Here is a 19,215-nt window from a genome sequence, read left to right as displayed (position 1 = left end):
GTGACAGCCTTTATTTTCTTGGGCTCTAAAATCACTGCAAATGGTGACTGCAGCCATAAACTTAAAAGACGTTTGCTCTTTGGAAGAAAAGCTATGACCAACCTAGCCAGCATATTATAAAGCAGAGACAATACTTCGCCAACAAAGGTCCGTATAGTCAAAGCTACAGTTTTTCCAGTAGTCAGTTTTGGATGGGAGAGTTGGACCATAAAGAAAGCTGAGCACCAAAGAACTGATGCTTTTGAACAGTGGTGTTAGAGGAGACTCTTGAGAGTCCCTTGAACTGCAAGGAGATCAAACCAGTCTATCAGTCCTAAAGGAAATCAGTCCTGACTATTCACTGGAAGGACTGATGCTGAAGCTGAATGAAGCTCCAATACTTTGGCCACCTGATGCAGAACTGACTCATTGGAAAAGACCCTGATGCTGGGAAAGATTGAAGGCAGGAGGAGAAGGGGATGACAGAGGATACGATGGTTGGATGGCATCACCAACTTCTTGGAGTTGGTGATGGACAGGGAAGCCTGGCGTGCTGCAGTCCATGGGGTTTCCAACGTCAGCCACAACTGAGTGACTGAACTACTAGTGTAGACCTGTAAAGAGCAAGTATTCATCAGAGAGATCAAGCAGACTGTCCAGAATTACCCAGCCAAGTGGCAGAGATGAAATTAGACCTCAGAACTAAGGCCTTTCTACTCCCACTATGCTGTGCTGCTACCACCATCCGTCACCCCTCTCTTTTAACCTTTAGAAAACAAATATTTATATTAAGAATTTTCCTTAACTCATACTTCTTGGTTAAGAGCCACAATAGTCAATGTATATATTTTATACCTCCTCAGCAAACTGTGTATATATGTATGTGCAAAATATATCTTGTCATGTGCATTAGGATTTTGTTTAATTAAGATTTGAGTGCTTGTACATTTGGTACTGTTTAGATATTGTATACTAAGTATGTAGAGATGAAGAAACAAAGTTCAGAAATAAATCCGTAAATGGTGAAAATTAACCATGATGATGGGAATAACTGAGGGTCTACTTTAGGCCTTTTCTAAGGCAGGATCTTTTTTGAGAATGTGACATTTAAGCTGGAATGTGATCCATGCAAGATATGCAGAAAGCGGAGATTCAGGCATTCCAGATGGAAAGAGAACTGATGCAGAGGTCCTAAGACCAATACAAACATGAGGTGTTCAAGGAATAGGAAGAAGGCAGGCGTGCCTGGGTACAGTGAGCAGGGGAATCAGGTCAGAGGGGAGTGGTCCCCAGAGCATGCCATGCCTTGCAGCTTTGGTTAATAGTTCGATTTTATTCTAAGTGTGATGAGAAGTCACTGGAGTGTTTGAAGCAGGGAGGTAGTATAGCCCGATTCGTAGTTGGAAGAAATTACACTTGCTGCTGTGTAGAGAATGGATTGTGGAGGCACCCAGGAGAGTGGTGGACTGGGCCAGGATGGTAGCCGTGGAAATGGAGAGCAGTAGATGGGCTCAAGTTTTGTTTTGGAAATAGAATTTACAGGCCTTGCTTCTGAACTGAATGTAGGGGAGGAAAGGGGTGGGGGGGAGGAAGACTGATCCTACATATTTTTTCATGAGCAATAGGATTTTGGGGGAGCAAATTCCCACTCCCTGAAATGGGCAGGATTGGGGAGGAGAAAGTGTTTTGGACACTTGAAGTTTGAGGTGCACTTTAAGTAGTGATGTAAGGCAGGCAGTTGGATCTATAATTTAGAGTCTACAGTTCAAGGGAAAGCTATACATTTAGGAATTATCAGGACTGATGCTGAAGCTCAAACCCCAGTACTTTGGCCACCTCATGCGAAGAGTTGACTCATCGGAAAAGACCCTGATGCTGGGAGGGATTGGGGGCAGGAGGAGAAGGGGACGACAGAGGATGAGATGGCTGGATGGCATCACCAACTCGATGGACATGAGTTTGGGTGGACTCCGGGAGTTTGTGATGGACAGGGAGGCCTGGCGTGCTGCGATTCATGGGGTCGCAAAGAGTTGGACACGACTGAGTGGCGGAACTGAACTGATGTAGTATTTAAAGCCATGGAATGAGATTACGTATGGAATAATTGTGGAAGAGATGGGAAGGGTCCCAAAACTCATGTTTACTAATGGAGTGAAGAAGTAGCTGATGAAGAAGGAAAAAAAAAATTAGAGGCATAGTAGCTTGAAAACCAAGGAAAGAAACTATTTCAGGAATCTAATGTTATTGAGAGGTCAAATGAGATAAGGACTAAGAAGTGACCCTTGATTTGATAAAATGGAGACTGTTCATGACTTTGAGGAACAAACTTAGTGGCATGGTTGGAACTGAAGCCTTAGCATTGAATGAGGAGACAGTAGGTGGTAAGAAATGAAGACAGTGAGTACAGTAAACTCTTTATTAAAAAAAAAAAAAATTCCGTTGTGAAGAGTAGCAGGAAAATGGGGGCTGACTAGAAGGGGCTTGAACACCAAAGTAGGTATGTAGACTGGTTTTATCCTGAATCTTCTATTTTTTTAAATCCTAAATCTTAAGTGTACATGATTCTGCTATAAAGTAGCTCTTCCTCTTAGTACACTGACTTGCAGACCTGGGGTTTCATAGGCGTTAACTGAATGGAAAACTGTACCCAGAAGCCCTCCAGCTAACCCTGCAAGACCCTGAGAGCACTGACAGCAGGAACAAAAATTCCCTCAGTGGGGCACCTGTTCATTGAAAAAAATCCCTGTTCTGTTCTCTCTGGGGAGATAGAAATATACCTTGTTGTTCCTGTAAAGTTGTAACCGCTCAACAGGAGAGACCATGGTAGGTGGTCCACGGTCTGTATTGACCTGGGCCATGAGTAATGAAGGAAGGGCATTTCAGTAGAGAAAAGAGCTTCAATCATAGAGGCATCATGCTAAGCAGAAGGCGGGCATATGTGGGAGCTTGTGGGTTGTGGGGTAGAGCGGTGCTTCCCAGCAGTTTAGGCTTGCCTAGGAAACAAAGGCAGGCTGTTTACTGAGTTCTGTTGTCTGGCAATTAGATGGATTCTTCTAAATGAGAAGAAAAGAAGTGGTACAGATTTCCCCAAAATTGAGTGTTTGTGAGCTTATGCTTGCAACTCTTCTTAAGGTTTATACTAGGAGCCTTAAATTTGCCTTCTCACCTAGAAAAAAGTAAGGTCCAAAATTTCCCTCATTGTTTCACCTCTTAGAAGAAGCATGCAGTCGTCGTAATTGTTGCATTCATCTATCTATTTAAGATAACACAGGAAATTAGCAGTGCATTTTCAAGAAAAGCTGATTACCATCTGTTATTAGTAATCATCTAAAACCATCACTGATTGTCAGCATTACCAATGGTCAGAGACACTCGACAAGGGAAAAACATCCATTATTTAGAATTTACTATCCCTTATCCACTCCCTTAATAGAAGCCATCAATTAAAATTAAGTGATTTTGGAATATATCATTCAAAGTACATAGTTCTGCCGTATTCCCAAAATGTTACACTATTTCCCCCCAAATGTGGGATGTTGAACATTAAGTCATACTTCTTCTGAGACTCAGTGGAAACGTAAGTTTTATGTCCAGGGCAGCCAGGTTTCTCTGAGTCTCTCCAGAACCCGGCTTCTTACACTCCGTGAGGGCTTGATGCTGGGCTCACCTCGTGGCCGTCATTCTCATTCTTATCTTAGATACAGTGCAGTTTCACATCAGCCCCCACAGCAGCAAACAAGTAGACTACAAACCCCGATGACAGCTAGTGCCATTTCACAATGACTTGAAGGTTTTTTAACCAAATATTTATCAACCACTATAGCAATAGTGGTTGACCCATTACCTGAATTTTAAAAGCTGATATTTGGGAGTCTGGTCAAAGGAAATTACAGCAGTTCAGTAATTTCAAAGGTTTTAGGAAATTAGTTTAATAGTCTTAAAGGGTTTATCTAGAAAAAGAGGACATTTTTCTTATAAATGTGCAGCTTAAGATTGGCAAGTTAGGGATTTTGAATTGTGGTAAGTAATAAAAATCACTACTAGTTTGGAACACAATACTCAGTAGAATGTGATACTCATCATATCATTTCCCTCATACTAGAGGGCTTCCGCTGACCTATATGTAGGAAGACAGGAAGTTCTCATGGTGGTAACTACAGTAGGGAAGAGTATTCAGTATAATAATGAACAATAAAATTGATCTTAGCCAGTTTTCTGGCAACCTGTATATCTCAGGAAGTGAAGCGAAGCAAAGTGAAAGTTGCTCAGTTGTGTCCAACTCTTTGCAACTCTGTGAACCGTAACCCACCAGGCTCTTCTGTCCATGGAATTCTCCAGGCAAAGATACGGGAGTGGGGAACTAATGAGTGAAGAAGCATATGAAAAATACATAAAATCTATTGAGGAGTGAAAATGGAACCCCTAACTAAACTAGTTTTGAAACAATTTAGCATAGTTGTCTTAAAATTAGGGGTGGATATGTATTTAAAAAGCAACTTTTAAGAAAAGAAACCACTTGTAACAATGTTTCCTGAAGAAAACACCCCTTAACTTCCTAATGACTTCAGATAAACACTGTGCATCTTTTTGACAGCACCCTATGATTTTTAGGCCAGGCTCCAGTTACAATATTCAAAATTTCTGAAATTATATGTGGTAAAACTAGTTATAAAAATTATGTAATTCAAAGATAACACGGTTATCTTAAGCCTTATATAATTTTGTAACTTGCTTACAGCCATCCCTGCATTTGGGTCAAAATTATCTTCCCCCTAGAAAATAGCTGGCAGGAGAGAAAAGTTTGTTTGTTGTATAGCGTCCAGTAAAGAATATTACTATCTTAATTTTGCAATACACTGTTTTTATACAATGAAGCAACAGCCTTGCAGGAGAATAAGAAACAATTTAATAATAAAATATTTCAACTTCTTAATTAAAAATACTGGAGTGGGTTGCCATTTCCTCCTCCATTTGGTACAATTTTATGTGCAAGGATGAGAACAGTACTGTTGGAAAAAGTCTTTGTAAGTATAATCTTTTCTACTGCTTTCATTAGGAAGGCTCGTCTTTGGCCCCTTTAATATTTACTGAAATAGCTTGAGTTATGGGGAAATCCAGTTCGAAATTTGCCATTGTACATGCATTTCTGACTTTGAATAGCAAAATGGTAACTAACGTTCCTCAGTAGTTGGAGCCCTGGAGATGGCTTAAATATGAAAGGTGTAACATTTGAAAAGGTGTTTGTCTGGCAGGTGAGGTTTTAGTCTACTTATTATCTGACCACTCCATTTCATGCATTCAATTCTCAGCTAATGACCAAGTCCTGTGATGATTTTAGAAGTGGCCAGAGAGCAGCAGCAAACTCTGAACTACTGTCCTGGGGATGCCTAACATGCTTCACTTGTGACATCAAGCGAGAACCCATGTGTACTTAGAAAGTAGATAACGTCAAGGCTTGCAGAAGCTTTTTATTAAAGGCCAAAGAGTGGAGACAGTTTGACAGCTTAGAACAAAAAGGAAAATCATGTAGAAATTGCCGGGGCAGAAGCCATAGTGGAAAGAGGTGCTGACGGACAGGACAGTCAGCTTGGCATTCGAAGCGTTGTGTGCGTGAAGAAGGAAGAGGGACATGTATGAAAAAGCTCTACACACTATATTAGTTCATACTCCGTTCTCTCTCTGTCTCTCTCAGTAGACTTATTTTTTGAGCAGTTTTAGGTTCATAGTAAAATCAAGCAGAAAATACTGAGATTTCCCATATACCTCTGTCTCCGCCCTTCCCTGACCATAGCCTATCCCACAGTCATCCCTTACCAGAGTGGTACATTAGATGAACATCATACTCGCCAAAATCTGAAGTTCCCGTTTGGGTTCACTCATGGTTTTCTACACTCTGTGCAAATAGTCAAATGTTTAATGACATGTAACTAGCCATGTAGCCTGGCGCGCTGCAGTCCATGGGATCGCAAAGAGCCGGACCCGACTGAAGAACAACTACTCATATAGCATCATACGGAATAGTTTCACCTGTGTGAGTCTTTTCGTCTTTTGGCCTCATTGTGCCCCCTTTCAAACAGTAAATATCTTAGGCCTTGGTCATCTCTGAGGATCACATTCTAAGACTTTCATGGATGACTAGAATTTAAATACCACTAAAACCATCCTTTGTCCTCATAAAATGCAATAGATTGTTACTGAGATTTTCAAGACAATCTTTCAGATTACCAAGAATATTTCAATATAAGACTGATTTATAAATCACTGTTTTCTTAGATCTTAGAACTTTTCATTTTATTTTGGGAGATCCTTTTTCACAAAACATACACATAACATGTGTCAGTATTATATGCATTTAACCGAGTGACATGTACACTCCAGACACAGGTGGGGCTGACGTAGCTAGCCCGATGACCATCTACCTACAATAGTTTCCAGCCCATGAAATTTATATCTTTGCCCAAGCAGAATCATAGTTTACTAGATGTCATGGGCCTTCAAGGTCATTCTTAAGTGTTAATTACCTGTAACATACAAGTGCTGTAATTTTTTCTTCCTTTGTATATCATAATATTTTGTACCACTTAACCCATTCAGCCTTGTATTACAGATATTTTTATTTCCTCCGGGAGTTGGTGATGGACAGGGAGGCCTGGTATGCTGCAGTTCATGGGGTCACAAAGAGTCGGCCATGACTGAGCGACTGAACTAAACTGATACCATTATTCTGCAAATTACAGAACATGGTTCAGATTGGGACTTGAAATTTCCTTGACAGGCTCTGACATTTATTCAACACTTCAGTAGAATTACACTGATGAGACATTTTCATTTTCTTCACAGTGCTTTTGCATGTATGTACACATTTGCTTTGTGTGAACAGTATCACATTGTAGATACGTTTTGTTTTTTTTTCACTTTACCATGTGATGAAATTCACATTTGTATAGATAAATACCTCATTATTTTTAATGGCTGCATAATATTCTATAAGGTGGATGTTACCTACTTTATTTGACCACTGACAGACATATTAGGAAGCCTTTAAGTGTTTGCTACTGCAGATAATGCTACAATGTATGTCTTCTTACACTTGTGCAGCTATATCAGAAAGATGGCTACTTAGAAATAGAGCTGCTGGGTCAGAGGGTGTGTACATTTTTAACTTGTTTGTGCCACATTGCCTTCCAAAAGCACAAAGTTTGTTTCTGCCAGGAGTGTATGAAAGTACCTACTTAAATATATGACATTTCTTTATGTCTGCTTTACATATTATCAACTTCTAAAATTTTTGAGTCTTACACATAAAATGTTCTCACTTTACATTTCCGTGTGTAATAGTGAGGTTAGAAGTCCTTTCATATGTTGGCTGTTTGTATTTCTTCTCCAGGAATTGTCCAGTCATAGCTCTTTGCCAAGTTTTCTATTAGGTTGTCTTTTTCTAAGTGATCTACATTATTATTTTAAAATAGATTCTGGATATTAATCCTTTGCACACACACCACAAGGAGTTTTTCCTAGTTTGTCATTTGCCATCAGCTTTCTTGATGGTGTTATCTGTGGCTCAGTGTTTAGGTCAGTGAATCTTTGGTCTTTTAATGCTTGACTTCTCAATTACAAGGGCCTTCCCAGTCCTAAGATTACAAAAAAAATTTTTAATAGTCTTATTTATTTTTAATCTTTTATTTGGACTTTATTAGAAATTTGATAAAAGATAGTGATATAATTTTAATTTTTTCCTCTTCCAAGCACTATTAAAACCTTTCCCATTGACTTGAAATGTCAGTTATAAAGTTCTGTATGTAGTTGGTTTAATTTTTATTCTTGTCCTCTACTATGATTTTATTCATTGGCATTATCTCTCATATATGAACTTTAGAGTCATCTTGTGGGTTTTATTTAAAAAATTATTTAATCTTGTTGGAAGTTTTGTTTGGATTGCATTTAATTTACGGGTTATTTGAGGGAAAATGTTTGCAATATTGAATCTCCCACTGGAGTCCTGTAATGTATTTATTCAGGATGGTTTTGTTCTATTGTCAAGTATTATAACTTTTTCACTTCTCCTGGTATTTCTTAGTTTTTATTGCCATCATGAATAGGATCCATTTTTCTATTATATTTCATACTGAATTTTGCTACAGTAATGTATGTTTATTTCTGACCACCTTGTCAGTCTTAATAGTTGTCAGTTGACTTCTTAGGTTTTCTGAGTATATAGTTATATCATCTGCAGAAACAATAGCAAGTTCTTTTTTGTCCCTCTCATTTAGTCTTCATTCCTCTTTATTGTCTTGTTCAGTTGTTAGGGGTCTCCAGGACATTATTTTAGAGTAGCAGTAATAAAAGTCCTCTTTCTCTTGCCCTTAGCTTTAAGAGGAACACTTCTGTGTATTTTAACAGTAAGTTTGATGCTTGCTGTGGCTATCCGATAGTCATCTTGTCTAATTAAGAAATTTTTCTATTTCTCTGTATTTAGTTTTTATCAAAACTCAGTATTATACTTTTTGACATCTGTTTAAATAATATTTTCTTGCAATCTTTTAATGAAGTGAATTATCTTAATTTTCTGTTGTACCATTCTTGGGTTCTTGAGATAAACACTATTTGGTTGTAATACACTGTTTTTAATATGCTCAGCCCTAAATTTGGTATTATTTAGAATGTTTGTATCTGTATTTGTAAGCAAAATAAGCCTATCCTTTTTTTTCTTACTTATGTTTCTCCTTGCTATGTAGTATTTACATGCTTCAGAACTAGGTGTACCTTGAAGATATGAAAACATCCACGTGTAAAACTGTCTGAGCCTGATGGCTTGAAAGATGGCATTTTGACTGCCTGTTCAAATAATTTTGATTATATTCAAGGGCTGTTAATATCCCATTTTTCTCTGATCTTGAGCACATTACTAATTTGATTAAATCTCAGTTTTCTCCCCAGCTTCTGTTTTATTTTATTGAGAAATAGTTAACATACATCACTGTATATGTTTAAGGTGTATGGCATAATGGTTTGATATACACATATTATGAAGATTACTAAAGTAGGTTTAGTTAACATCCATCATCTCATGTAGATAAAAAGGAAAAAAAAAGTGTTGTGATGAGAACTCTTAGGATCTACTCTCCTAGCTGTCTTATGTCATACAGCAGTGTTAAGTATAGTTAACATATTGTATATTACACACCTAGTACTCTTGCCTGGAAAATCCCATGGACGGAGGAGCGTAGGCTGCAGTCCACGGGGTCACACAGAGTCGGACACGACTGAAGCGACTTAGCAGCAGCAGCAGCAGTACATATTTATAAGTGGAAATTAAATTCCACATGTAAGTGAGATCTTACAGTATTTGTCTTTCTCTGTCTGACTGACTTCTTTTAACATGCCTTCAAGGTCCATCCAGCGTCATTCCAAATGGTAGGACTCCTTTGTTTTTTATGGCTGAATAATGTTCCATTATATGTATAAATGTGTGTGTGTGTATAGATTTGATATACTGAGATATATATATGTGTATAGAGATATATATCTCACACCTTCTCTATCTGTTCATTCCATGATGGACATAGTTTGTCTCTGTCTCTTAGCTGCTGTGAACTGTGCTGCTGTGAATGGGGGAGGGGGTGCAGATAGCTTTTCAAGTTAGTGATTTCCTTTCCTTTGGATATATTCCCCAAAGTGGAATTACTAGATTATATGTTGCTTCTGGTTTTAATTTTTTAGGGCTCTATACTGTTTCCCGCGGTGGCTATAGAGTTTACAGTGTATCCTACCAGCAGCGCACGAGGGTTTTCTTTTCTCCACATCCATGCCATCATTTGTCACGTTTTGTTGGTGATGGATGTTCTAAGAGGTATGAGGGGTTCTTTCATTGTGGTTTTAATCTGCATTTCCCTAGTGACTGTTAGCATCTTTTTCGTGGACCTTTTAGCCATTCGTATATGTTCTTTGGAAAAATGTCTGTTAAGGTCCTCTGTCCATTTTTAAATTGAGGTTTTTTTTTTTTTCCAGATTGTATGAGTTCTTTATATATTTTGGATATTAACTCCTTATCAAATACATGGCTTTCAAATATTTTTCCCACCCCATAGGTTGTCTTTTCACTTTGTTGTTCGCTTCTTGTGCAGAAACTTTTTAGTTTAATGTAGACCCCCACTTTGGTGTTATTGTTTGTGCTTTAGCTATGATTTCCAAAAATCATTACCAAGACCCATGTCAAGAACTTTCTTCTGGGAGTTTCATACTTTCAGGTTTTACATTTAAGCCTTTGATTCATTTAGAGTTCATTTTATGAGTGATTAAAATAGGGATCCAGTTTCATTCTTTTACATGTGAGTATCCCATTTTCCCAACACCATACTGAAGAGACTGTCTTTTCTCCATTGAGAGTTTTTGGTTCCCTTGTCAAATATTAGTTTACTGTATGTGTCTGGGTTAATTTCTGGGCTGTCGGTTATGTTCTGTTGATCTATTTGCCTTTTTATGCCAGTGCCATACTAGTTTTTTTTTAAGTCTCTTTCTATATTGAAGTATCAATATAGTTGATTTACAATGTCATGTTTGTTTCAGATGAACAGCACAGTGATTCAGTTACACATATATCTGTATATATTATTTTACAGATTCTTTTTCCTTATAGGTTATTACAAAATATTGAGTATAATTCCCTGTGCCAATACAGTAGGTCCTTATTGGTTATCTGTTTTATTTATAGTAGTGTGTATATGTTCATCCCAACCTCCTAATTTATCCCTCTCCTCCCTTCTTCCCTTTGGTAACTATAAGTGTTTTCTGTGTCTGTGGGTCTATTTCTGTCTTTTAAATAAGTTTATTTTAATCTTTTCTTTAATTCAGATTCCACATATAAACAATATCATATGATCTTTGTCTTTGTCTGGCTTGTTTCACCTTAGCATGAAAGTCTCTAGGTCATCCACGTTGCTGCAGATGGCATCATTCCGTTCTTCTAATGACTGAGTAACGTTCCATTAGATTCATGCACCACATCTTCTTTATCTCTTGATGGACGTTTAGGTTGTTTCTGTGTCTTGGCTATTATACAGTGTGCAGTGAACATCAGGGTGCATATATCTTTTCAAGTTTTGTTTTTCCCTGGATACATGCCCAGGAGTGGGATTGCTGGATCATATGATAGTTCTATTTTTAGTTCTTAAAGGAAATTTCATACTCTTCTCCATAATGGTCATACCACTTTACATTCCCACCAGCAATATAGGAGAGTTTGCTTTTCTCTGCACTCTCTCCTGCATTTATTGTTTGTAGACTTTTTGATGATGGCCATTCTGACTGGTTTGAGGTGATACCTTATTGTAGTTTTGATTTGCATTTCTTTGAGATGTTGAGGATCTTTTCATGTGTGTTTTGATCATCTATATATCTTTTCAGAAATGTCTATTTAGATCTTCTGCCCATTTATTGATGGGTTGTCTTTTTTGGGGTTTTTTGAGCTGTGTAAGCTGTTGGTATATTTTGGAGATTAATTCCTTGTTGGTTGCTTCTTTTGCAAAGATTTTCTCCCGTTCTGTGGGTTGTCTTTTCATTTTATCATTTCCTTTGCTCTGCAAAAGGTTTTTAATTAGGTCCCTTTTGTTTGTTTTTAATTTTCATTACTCTAGGATATGGATCCAAAAGGATACTGTGCAATTTATTTTAAAGTGTGTTTTGCCTGTGTTTTTCCTCTAGGAATTATATAGTGTAGTCTTGTCTTTAGGTCTTTAACCCGTTTCGAGTTTACTTTTGTGTGTGGTGTTAGAAAATGTTCTGATTTCATTCTTTTACATGTAGGTGTCCATCTTTCCCAGCACCACTTGTTGAAGAGACTCTTTTCTCCATTGTATATTCTTGCCTCCTTTGTCATAGATTAATTGTCTATGGTAGTACAATACTGTTTTAATTACTATAGCTTTAGTATAACTTAGAATCAGGAAATACAATACCATTGCTTTGTTCTTTTCTCAGGTTTGTTTGGCTATTTGGGGTCTTTTTTAGTTCCATGTAAGTTTCAAGAGTGTTTTCTATTTCTATTAAAGATACCATCGGAATTTTGATAAGAATTGCATTGTATTACATACATGGCTTTGAGAAGTATTAACATCTTAACATAATTAATTCTTCCAATCATGAACATAGGGATACCTTTCCATTCTTTTTTTCATTTTGGCTGTGTCGCCTGGCTTGTGGGATCTTAATTCCCTGACCAGGGATCGAACCCATGTAGTTACTGTAATCACTGCATAGTGGGGCTATAAACTCCATATTAGCAGAGAGAGAAGATACAAAGTGGGATTCCCATGTGGCTCAGTGGTAAAAGAATCCACCTGTCAATGCAGGAGACGCTGGTTCGATCCCTGAGTTGGGAAGAGCCCCTGGAGTAGGAAATGGCAACCCACTCCAGTATCCATGCCTCGTGAATCCCACAGCCAAAGGAGCCTAGCGAGCTACATACAGTCCATGGAGCCAGAGTCAGACATGAGTGAGCGACTGAGCATGCATGCAAGATACACAGTGAATGGTCCGGCAGTTGTTAACATCAGTGCTGCCTGCCACACTCCTGGGTGAGTGTAAGGACTAGTTTTTTCTCTCAGCAGACCCACACATGGGTGAGGATGCACCACCTCTGATGTCCCAGGGAGCCATGGTATCGACTATACGTATGCATCTTGGACATGTGTGCCCCACCTGGAGCTTGTTCTCCACGTTGAGAGTGCTTATTTATGTTAATTATGGACGATTTCTAACTTGAATGGAAAGATGACATTTTTTAAAAGTCATTTGAAGAATCAAGATCATAATGTATAAAGCTAAGGATTACATGATTCATCTCAAGAACATTCTCTGAGGTTTTTTGGTTTTAAACAAATACTTAGAAGTTGTCTCTCTGTCCTTTTGAAAGAAGTATAAAATCTGAGGTAAATATATAAAAGTAGAAAATAGAGACTTGTTGCATTCTCATCAACAGGCAGAATATGGTTTTTTTCCAGGGTTTATACTTAAAATCCTTCATCTGATATGTAAAATGTATTTATGTTGAGTCATTTCTTTCTCTTTTGCTGGTAAACCAGAAGATCATGAAATGATTCTGCAGAGGCAGGAGCATTACGTTCAGTTTCTTTTTTTGTATATATCAGATAAGAGACTTGCAAATGGGAGTGTGTCCGCCTCACATCCTTTGTATGGTGATGGCAGTGATGTTTGCCTTTTTGTGACTGTTGCAACATTTATTAATTCATAAACCCACTTCCAAAGAACCTAAGGGCTTTTTGGCGAAAGGTGACTATAGTAAAAACGATGTTAGATTTTGACAGGCTACTTTTGTTTTTACAGACATTTCTTTTCTTTTTCGTATTTCAAAACTACTAGTATTTCAAGAGTGTTGTGGGGGGTAGAGGGGTGCACAAAAGTTAACGCACATATTTGGAGTTAGGATTTCTGAATCTTTAACTAGGAAGGGAAAATAACATTTTGAAATTCAGGTCAGCTTAAGCCTCTATATCCTCCTCTCTGAACCAGCACTTCTGGTTGGTAGAAAGCTCACAGATCTCAGAGACAAAAGCAGCTTCAGAGGCTGACTTCGGTAAACTGTAATAAAATAGAAGAGAAAAAAGGCAGCAGTTCCAGAGATTCACCTATTTTCCGGTGGATTAAGGGGCCCTGTACACCTTCTATCCCCTCTTTAACTCACTGTCATCCGTTTAGCAGAGCTTCCTATATAACCAGTTGCTATCAGTAGAAACAGCACTTCTGTTAAACCTAAGGAAAAGTCTCATAAAAAACTCTTTTCAGAAGTTTTCACAGTACTTAAGCATTTAAGGGAATGTTTGTCTTACCATGGAGCTTCCCTGGTGACTCAGATGGTTAAGAATTTGCCTGTAATGCAGGAGACCAGGGTTTGATCTAGAGAGTGAAAGTGGAGAAGGATAAGGACCCTGGAGTGCTGGAATTATATATGCCTGACAGTTTGCAATACTAGCCAATAGTAAGGTTTTGGTTCTATTTATTTTTTCTAGCTCTTACTATATTCTACTTTTATTATTAATATGGGGGAAGTTATCTCACTGTTATGATGTTACTTACTATATATATTATTAAACATTTTGTATATTTTTTAATATATACTGTTAAATATATTGGTCTTCCCTGGTGGCTCAGATGGTAAAGAATCTGCCCTCAATGCAGAAGACCCAGGTTCGATCCCTGGGTTGGGAAGATCCCCTGGAGGAGGAAATGGGCAACCCATTCCAGTTAAATACTATGTTATCTTTACCAGTGGATTCTTTTTCCAGAGCAATAATGAAATTTCACAGTATGAAAATGGAAGAAATCAACAAAATTATTCGTGACCTTTGGCGAAGTACCTATCGTGGACAAGGTAATTAACATGGTGTAACTTGAATGCTCTTTCTAAAGCCCTGTGTCAAGCTCTTGCTTCATATGACCTCTCATCATGTCAGTATTACCTCTAGATCCCTTTCTGAACATCTTTCAGATTTTCTAAGAATTCTTATCTTGACAATATCTTGTAGAAAGAAAAAATGCAAAGTTTTCTATTCCAAAGCCTGACAGGACTTACAGATTTGGCTATGGTACAGATTATATTTAGCTGATGACATAATAGGTTCTGTTGAAGTGCAGATAGGGATAAGCTGAAATGAGATAAGAAGAAGAAGAAAACCATTAGGAGGAAATTCTTAATAGGGGAACTAAGAAAAGGGCACAGCTGAGAGCAAGGGTTGGTTGGGTATCTGGTTGCTTCTGACCAGGAATCCTCATAACCAGGGAAAAGTTTCCAAACCACCCAGTGTTTCCCCTGGGAATGTCAGCCTCACATGTTGCTTATAACGTTCTTTGATAAGGTTTGCAAATGACAAAATGCTGCAGAGTATAGGTTCCTAAAATCTTCTTCTTTCTGTATCAGATATTGAGTACATAGAAATTCGATCAGATGCCGATGAAAATGTATCAGCTTCTGATAAAAGGAGGAATTACAACTACCGAGTGGTGATGCTAAAGGGAGACACAGCCTTGGATATGAGAGGGCGTTGCAGCGCCGGACAAAAGGCAGGTATCTTCATGAACGTAAGGCCACCTGTACACAGAAAACTGACAGAGAAATGATCGTCAGCACAGAGGAAGCAGCCGAGGTGCCCATGAATGGTGGGAAGCTCCTTATAGCGTCATTGCTGCCACATGAAGTGAGCCAGGCTCACTCACTCTCATTACACTCTCAATTCTAACCAGCATTTCCTGCAACATTATGTAAAGTAGGCTTTTAGAAGAAGGGCCTGAAGCAGTCTCACAGGATAGTGTAAATGTAGAGCAAAAAGCTGAAGGCCATTCATTGTTTCATGGCATTCCTTATGAGAATAAGGTTATTTGATCATCAGTTATAGACCCACACTAATTTATGTGCTACCAAGAAAGAAAGAATTCAATAGTAATTCTAAGCTGCATCTTGATTTCAGAGAAGTCAAAGGATAAGGAACGGTATGTTTTAGAATCAGTGACATACAGTATTAGCAAACCAGACCCTAGATTGAGCCAGCTGAGGCATTACAGTAACTAAGAGTCTGATAGAGAAGGCCGCCTCGCCATAGGACTGAGTCCCCACCACCACTCCCCAGCCTAGCCTTGGGGCCTGGGGACCATCTGAAAGCAGGGTCTACCAGAGGCAAAGGCTATGAAAGCCACAGGTGCCTCTGCCCCACCGCCACAGGGACTCAGTGCTGGGCCAGGCCACCCAGCTCTGCAGGGAGCTCTGGGAGGAAGCCGAGGCTGGATGTGCAGAGCACAGAGGACTGATATTTCAAAAAGTTGGGAAGATAGGACCTGTATCCTTGGGGAACAGTGGTGGGTTCTTTCACTGTGCACTGGTTTGTCCCCAAAATGTTACCGATTTTTTATCTTCCTCCTTTGCAGATTAGAAGAGTATTATCAATATTACCTCTGGACCCCTGATTCTTAACAAAATTTTATAATTCTGTAAATGGATGCTCACATCATCTGAGTTATTCACATAAAAGTTTGCAATTTTTTAAAGACACTCTATGCATATATTTTTGTCATCAACCCAGACAGCTGATACCAATTTATAAGGCATCTGCAGATTATTATCTTAATCTGATTGCAAAAATGACAAATTTGTGATCTATAATCAATATCCCTTGAGTTTGAAACATGTCTGTTTGGATTAAAAATACTTTCTGAACAAAAGCGGATTTCCTGTAGCTACTATAAATTATAAAAATGAGTGCTAGTGTTTCCTTGGTGTTGAGTGACAGAACAGACAGATGCTTTGTAGAGGTGGGCCAGGAGCTCCATCCCTGCTCAGTGGCAGCAGGAGAGGAGGGCTGGCCCATGGCCCTGGCGTCTTCAATCTGCCAGCCTGCCCTGCGCGTCAGAGAAAAGCTCTGAACTGCCCTGAGATCACTCACTCACTCACTGATGCACCTTTGCCCACAAATCTGGGGGTGGAGGGGACATTACAGCTCACACACAAAGTGTATACTTCCTAAACTAGTCCTTCCCTCTTACTTCTGTGACCCTGTACCCTCAGATGGCTTCAGTGGCAGTCTCAGTGTTAGGTTTCTGTTATCCGCAAAAGCTCCTCATAGTTTTGGTTGCGTGGATTTTCTACAGTCAAGCTTAAATAAAACCATACTTCTGTACTCATAGTTTCCCTCTCCCTCCCTCTCAGAATCATACACACAAACATTTAAGTTTGGGTTAGAGCAATGGTGCCACTTTGGTTCCACAGAACAGAGAGATTTAAAGGTGTCTCCAAGAAAAAGGTGTCTGTGAGGCTCTAGAAAATGTGTTATATCCAAGTTTTCTAACATCATCAGGAAAATAGCCAGATTATGAATTTTTAAGGTTGTTCATCTTATACCACTATTAAAATTGTCAGTAGCATTAGATAGGTGTTAACTGCATTTCTGATGCAGGTCTCTAATTGGAAGCTTTGTTACAGCTGACGTGAGGTGTGGCCTGGCATTTTAATGAGGTGCACCTGAGGTCAGTGAGCCTGTGACACTGCCCCGCCTGTCCCTTCGAAAGACCTGGTGCCAGTCTGCCTGTTTTCCTCAGGTGAATGAGAAATGTGTGCAGTGCTGAGCTCTGGCCCCCTTTTTCCAGGTATTAGCCTCACTCATCATTCGCCTAGCCCTGGCTGAAACATTCTGCTTAAACTGTGGCATCCTTGCTTTGGACGAGCCAACGACAAATCTTGACCGAGAAAACATTGAATCTCTTGCTCATGCTCTGGTTGAGTAAGTACCTCAAATTTGAAGCCAAGTTATGACTGTTTTTAAAGGAAGAGTAAGAGAATTCTCTGGTGAAAACTGAATCCTCTGTAGATGTGTCCTCCTTGGGGAACTGGTTCTACCAGATCTTAGGCTTTACCTTGCTAGTAATTTTTCAGATGCTTAAAAAAAGAACTACCTGGTGAACAGATGCCCCAGACACATCCTACATCTCCCCAAGAGTGTTCACATTGAGGGTTTCCTGGCTTGGTTTGGTTTTCCTGTAAACCCACCAGAGGGGCCCATGTGTCTTAGACAGGAGTTAGCATGCTCCACTAAAGCATTTCTAGGTGGTAATAGTGGGTTTTAAACTCTCTCCCCAGCTTCTCACATGTGTCAGCGTCTATGAGAAATGACAGCTCTTACTCAAAGAGTGTATTAGTGGTGAAGTAGAATCCAGACTGCAGACACGCTTATCACAGTTCACCGGTGGGGTGGTGCCAGCTCTAGGGGCATAGAGCCCTTGCTTCTGCACGGTGCCAGCAGAGGCTGGGCAGTCTCCATGAGATGGAGAAGCTCTTCTGGGGGCTCTTCACTCCAGACAGACTTCCGAGCAGAGAGAACGTTTCCTGTGATGGGAGACTTGAGTGGCCCCAGAGCCAGCTGTCTCCAGCCATCTCTCTCAGCAGTCCCGTGTGACCCACAAGCAAGGGTTGGTGCTTGTGAAAGCTAAGTGCATCCAGCTCCAGGCAAGGGGTAAATAAGCGGTTAGTTAAAAGAAAAAGTCTTAAGTCTCAGACTCATAACTAGTTACCTCAGCATATAGATAACAAGCAAAAATGTTCTCAGTACACCTACTCGGGCCCTCTGTGTGTCATACCAGTGATGCGTCTAGTGACTGGTGGTGGCAGAATTCTAAGTAGACCCAGCTCCTAAGAAGGCAGTGCAGCTCACAGTGTTATTCCCCTTGCCTGTAGTCTTTTTTAATAGTTTTCTTCCAAAGAAAACTAATATCAGGTCAAGAAAACCCCAGGAATAAGTCAGACTCCTAAAGCTGAGTGGCACAGATTATTAAGGAAAGTGCAATAAAACATTTCTACTTGCTTTAAGAATAAAACTAGTTCATCATGTATTCTCACCAGTCTTTAAACTAGACCTCAGTGAAGAGTCAGGTCACACATCCCCACTGTCTGGAGAGGAGAGAGACTGCTACCCGGCTGGCCCGAAGGCCTGGATCCACCCCACCCCTCCCCCCTCCCACTTCCTGCAGGGCTGTCAGAGGCCCTGATACTCACACGACACAGGAAAAGCCTGGTCATCACACACAGCACACACTTTGTGTCTGACAGGGTTCTCAATGGCTTTTGCAAATAAAGGAAAGAGTTATGTATGTTCTTTAGTAATAAAATGTTATATTGTTTCAGGATAATAAAAAGTCGCTCACAACAGCGGAACTTCCAGCTTCTGGTAATCACTCATGATGAAGATTTTGTGGAGCTCCTAGGGCGTTCTGAATATGTGGAGAAATTCTACAGGATTAAGAAGAACATTGAGCAGTGCTCAGAGATTGTGACATGCAGTGTTAGTTCCCTAGGATCTTATGTTCATTAAAAACATTCAAGACTTACATACTTTAGAAACACTGGTCCTCTGGCAACTGCTTATTTCTGGTATTGAGTCAATATGAAAATGTTCTTTCAAATGAGCCTTGTGTCTAGCGTTTTTTATGTCTGAGAGGTTCAAAAATCATTAAAAGTGTTTCACATGAAATTTGGGCTGATTCTCTGAACTCCATTCCTCTCCAGGCAGCATCTGACAAGCCTCAACAGCAGCGAAGATATGCTCAGCCTCCCTGCTTCCCTCCCTGCACTAATGAAGAAGTCTATAGGACCTGAAGCTTCTTACTAAACGTTCACTTCTCAAAGCATTAGTGAGAAGTAGTTTCTCTGCCTGGAAACTACAGTTTGGGCATTAAAAAAAA

General features: G+C 39.5%; 1 protein-coding gene across 1 annotated transcript in view; it reads left to right on the top strand.

The window, feature by feature from the left end:
* Positions 1-18,995, top strand: part of RAD50 (RAD50 double strand break repair protein) — a 114,071-nt gene extending 95,076 nt beyond the window's left edge. The window contains exons 22-25 of the mRNA XM_052643726.1: positions 14,280-14,365; positions 14,912-15,054; positions 17,128-17,261; positions 18,659-18,995. Coding sequence (XP_052499686.1) covers positions 14,280-14,365; positions 14,912-15,054; positions 17,128-17,261; positions 18,659-18,845 — 550 coding nt within the window. The 3' untranslated portion in view covers positions 18,846-18,995. The remainder of the gene's footprint in view (positions 1-14,279; positions 14,366-14,911; positions 15,055-17,127; positions 17,262-18,658) is intronic.
* The last annotated feature ends 220 nt before the right edge of the window (positions 18,996-19,215 follow it).

This window comes from Budorcas taxicolor, chromosome 7 (genome assembly GCF_023091745.1).
Source record: "Budorcas taxicolor isolate Tak-1 chromosome 7, Takin1.1, whole genome shotgun sequence".
In the NCBI taxonomy this organism is placed as follows: domain Eukaryota; kingdom Metazoa; phylum Chordata; class Mammalia; order Artiodactyla; family Bovidae; genus Budorcas; species Budorcas taxicolor.
This window is presented reverse-complemented; position numbering and strand designations above follow the sequence as displayed.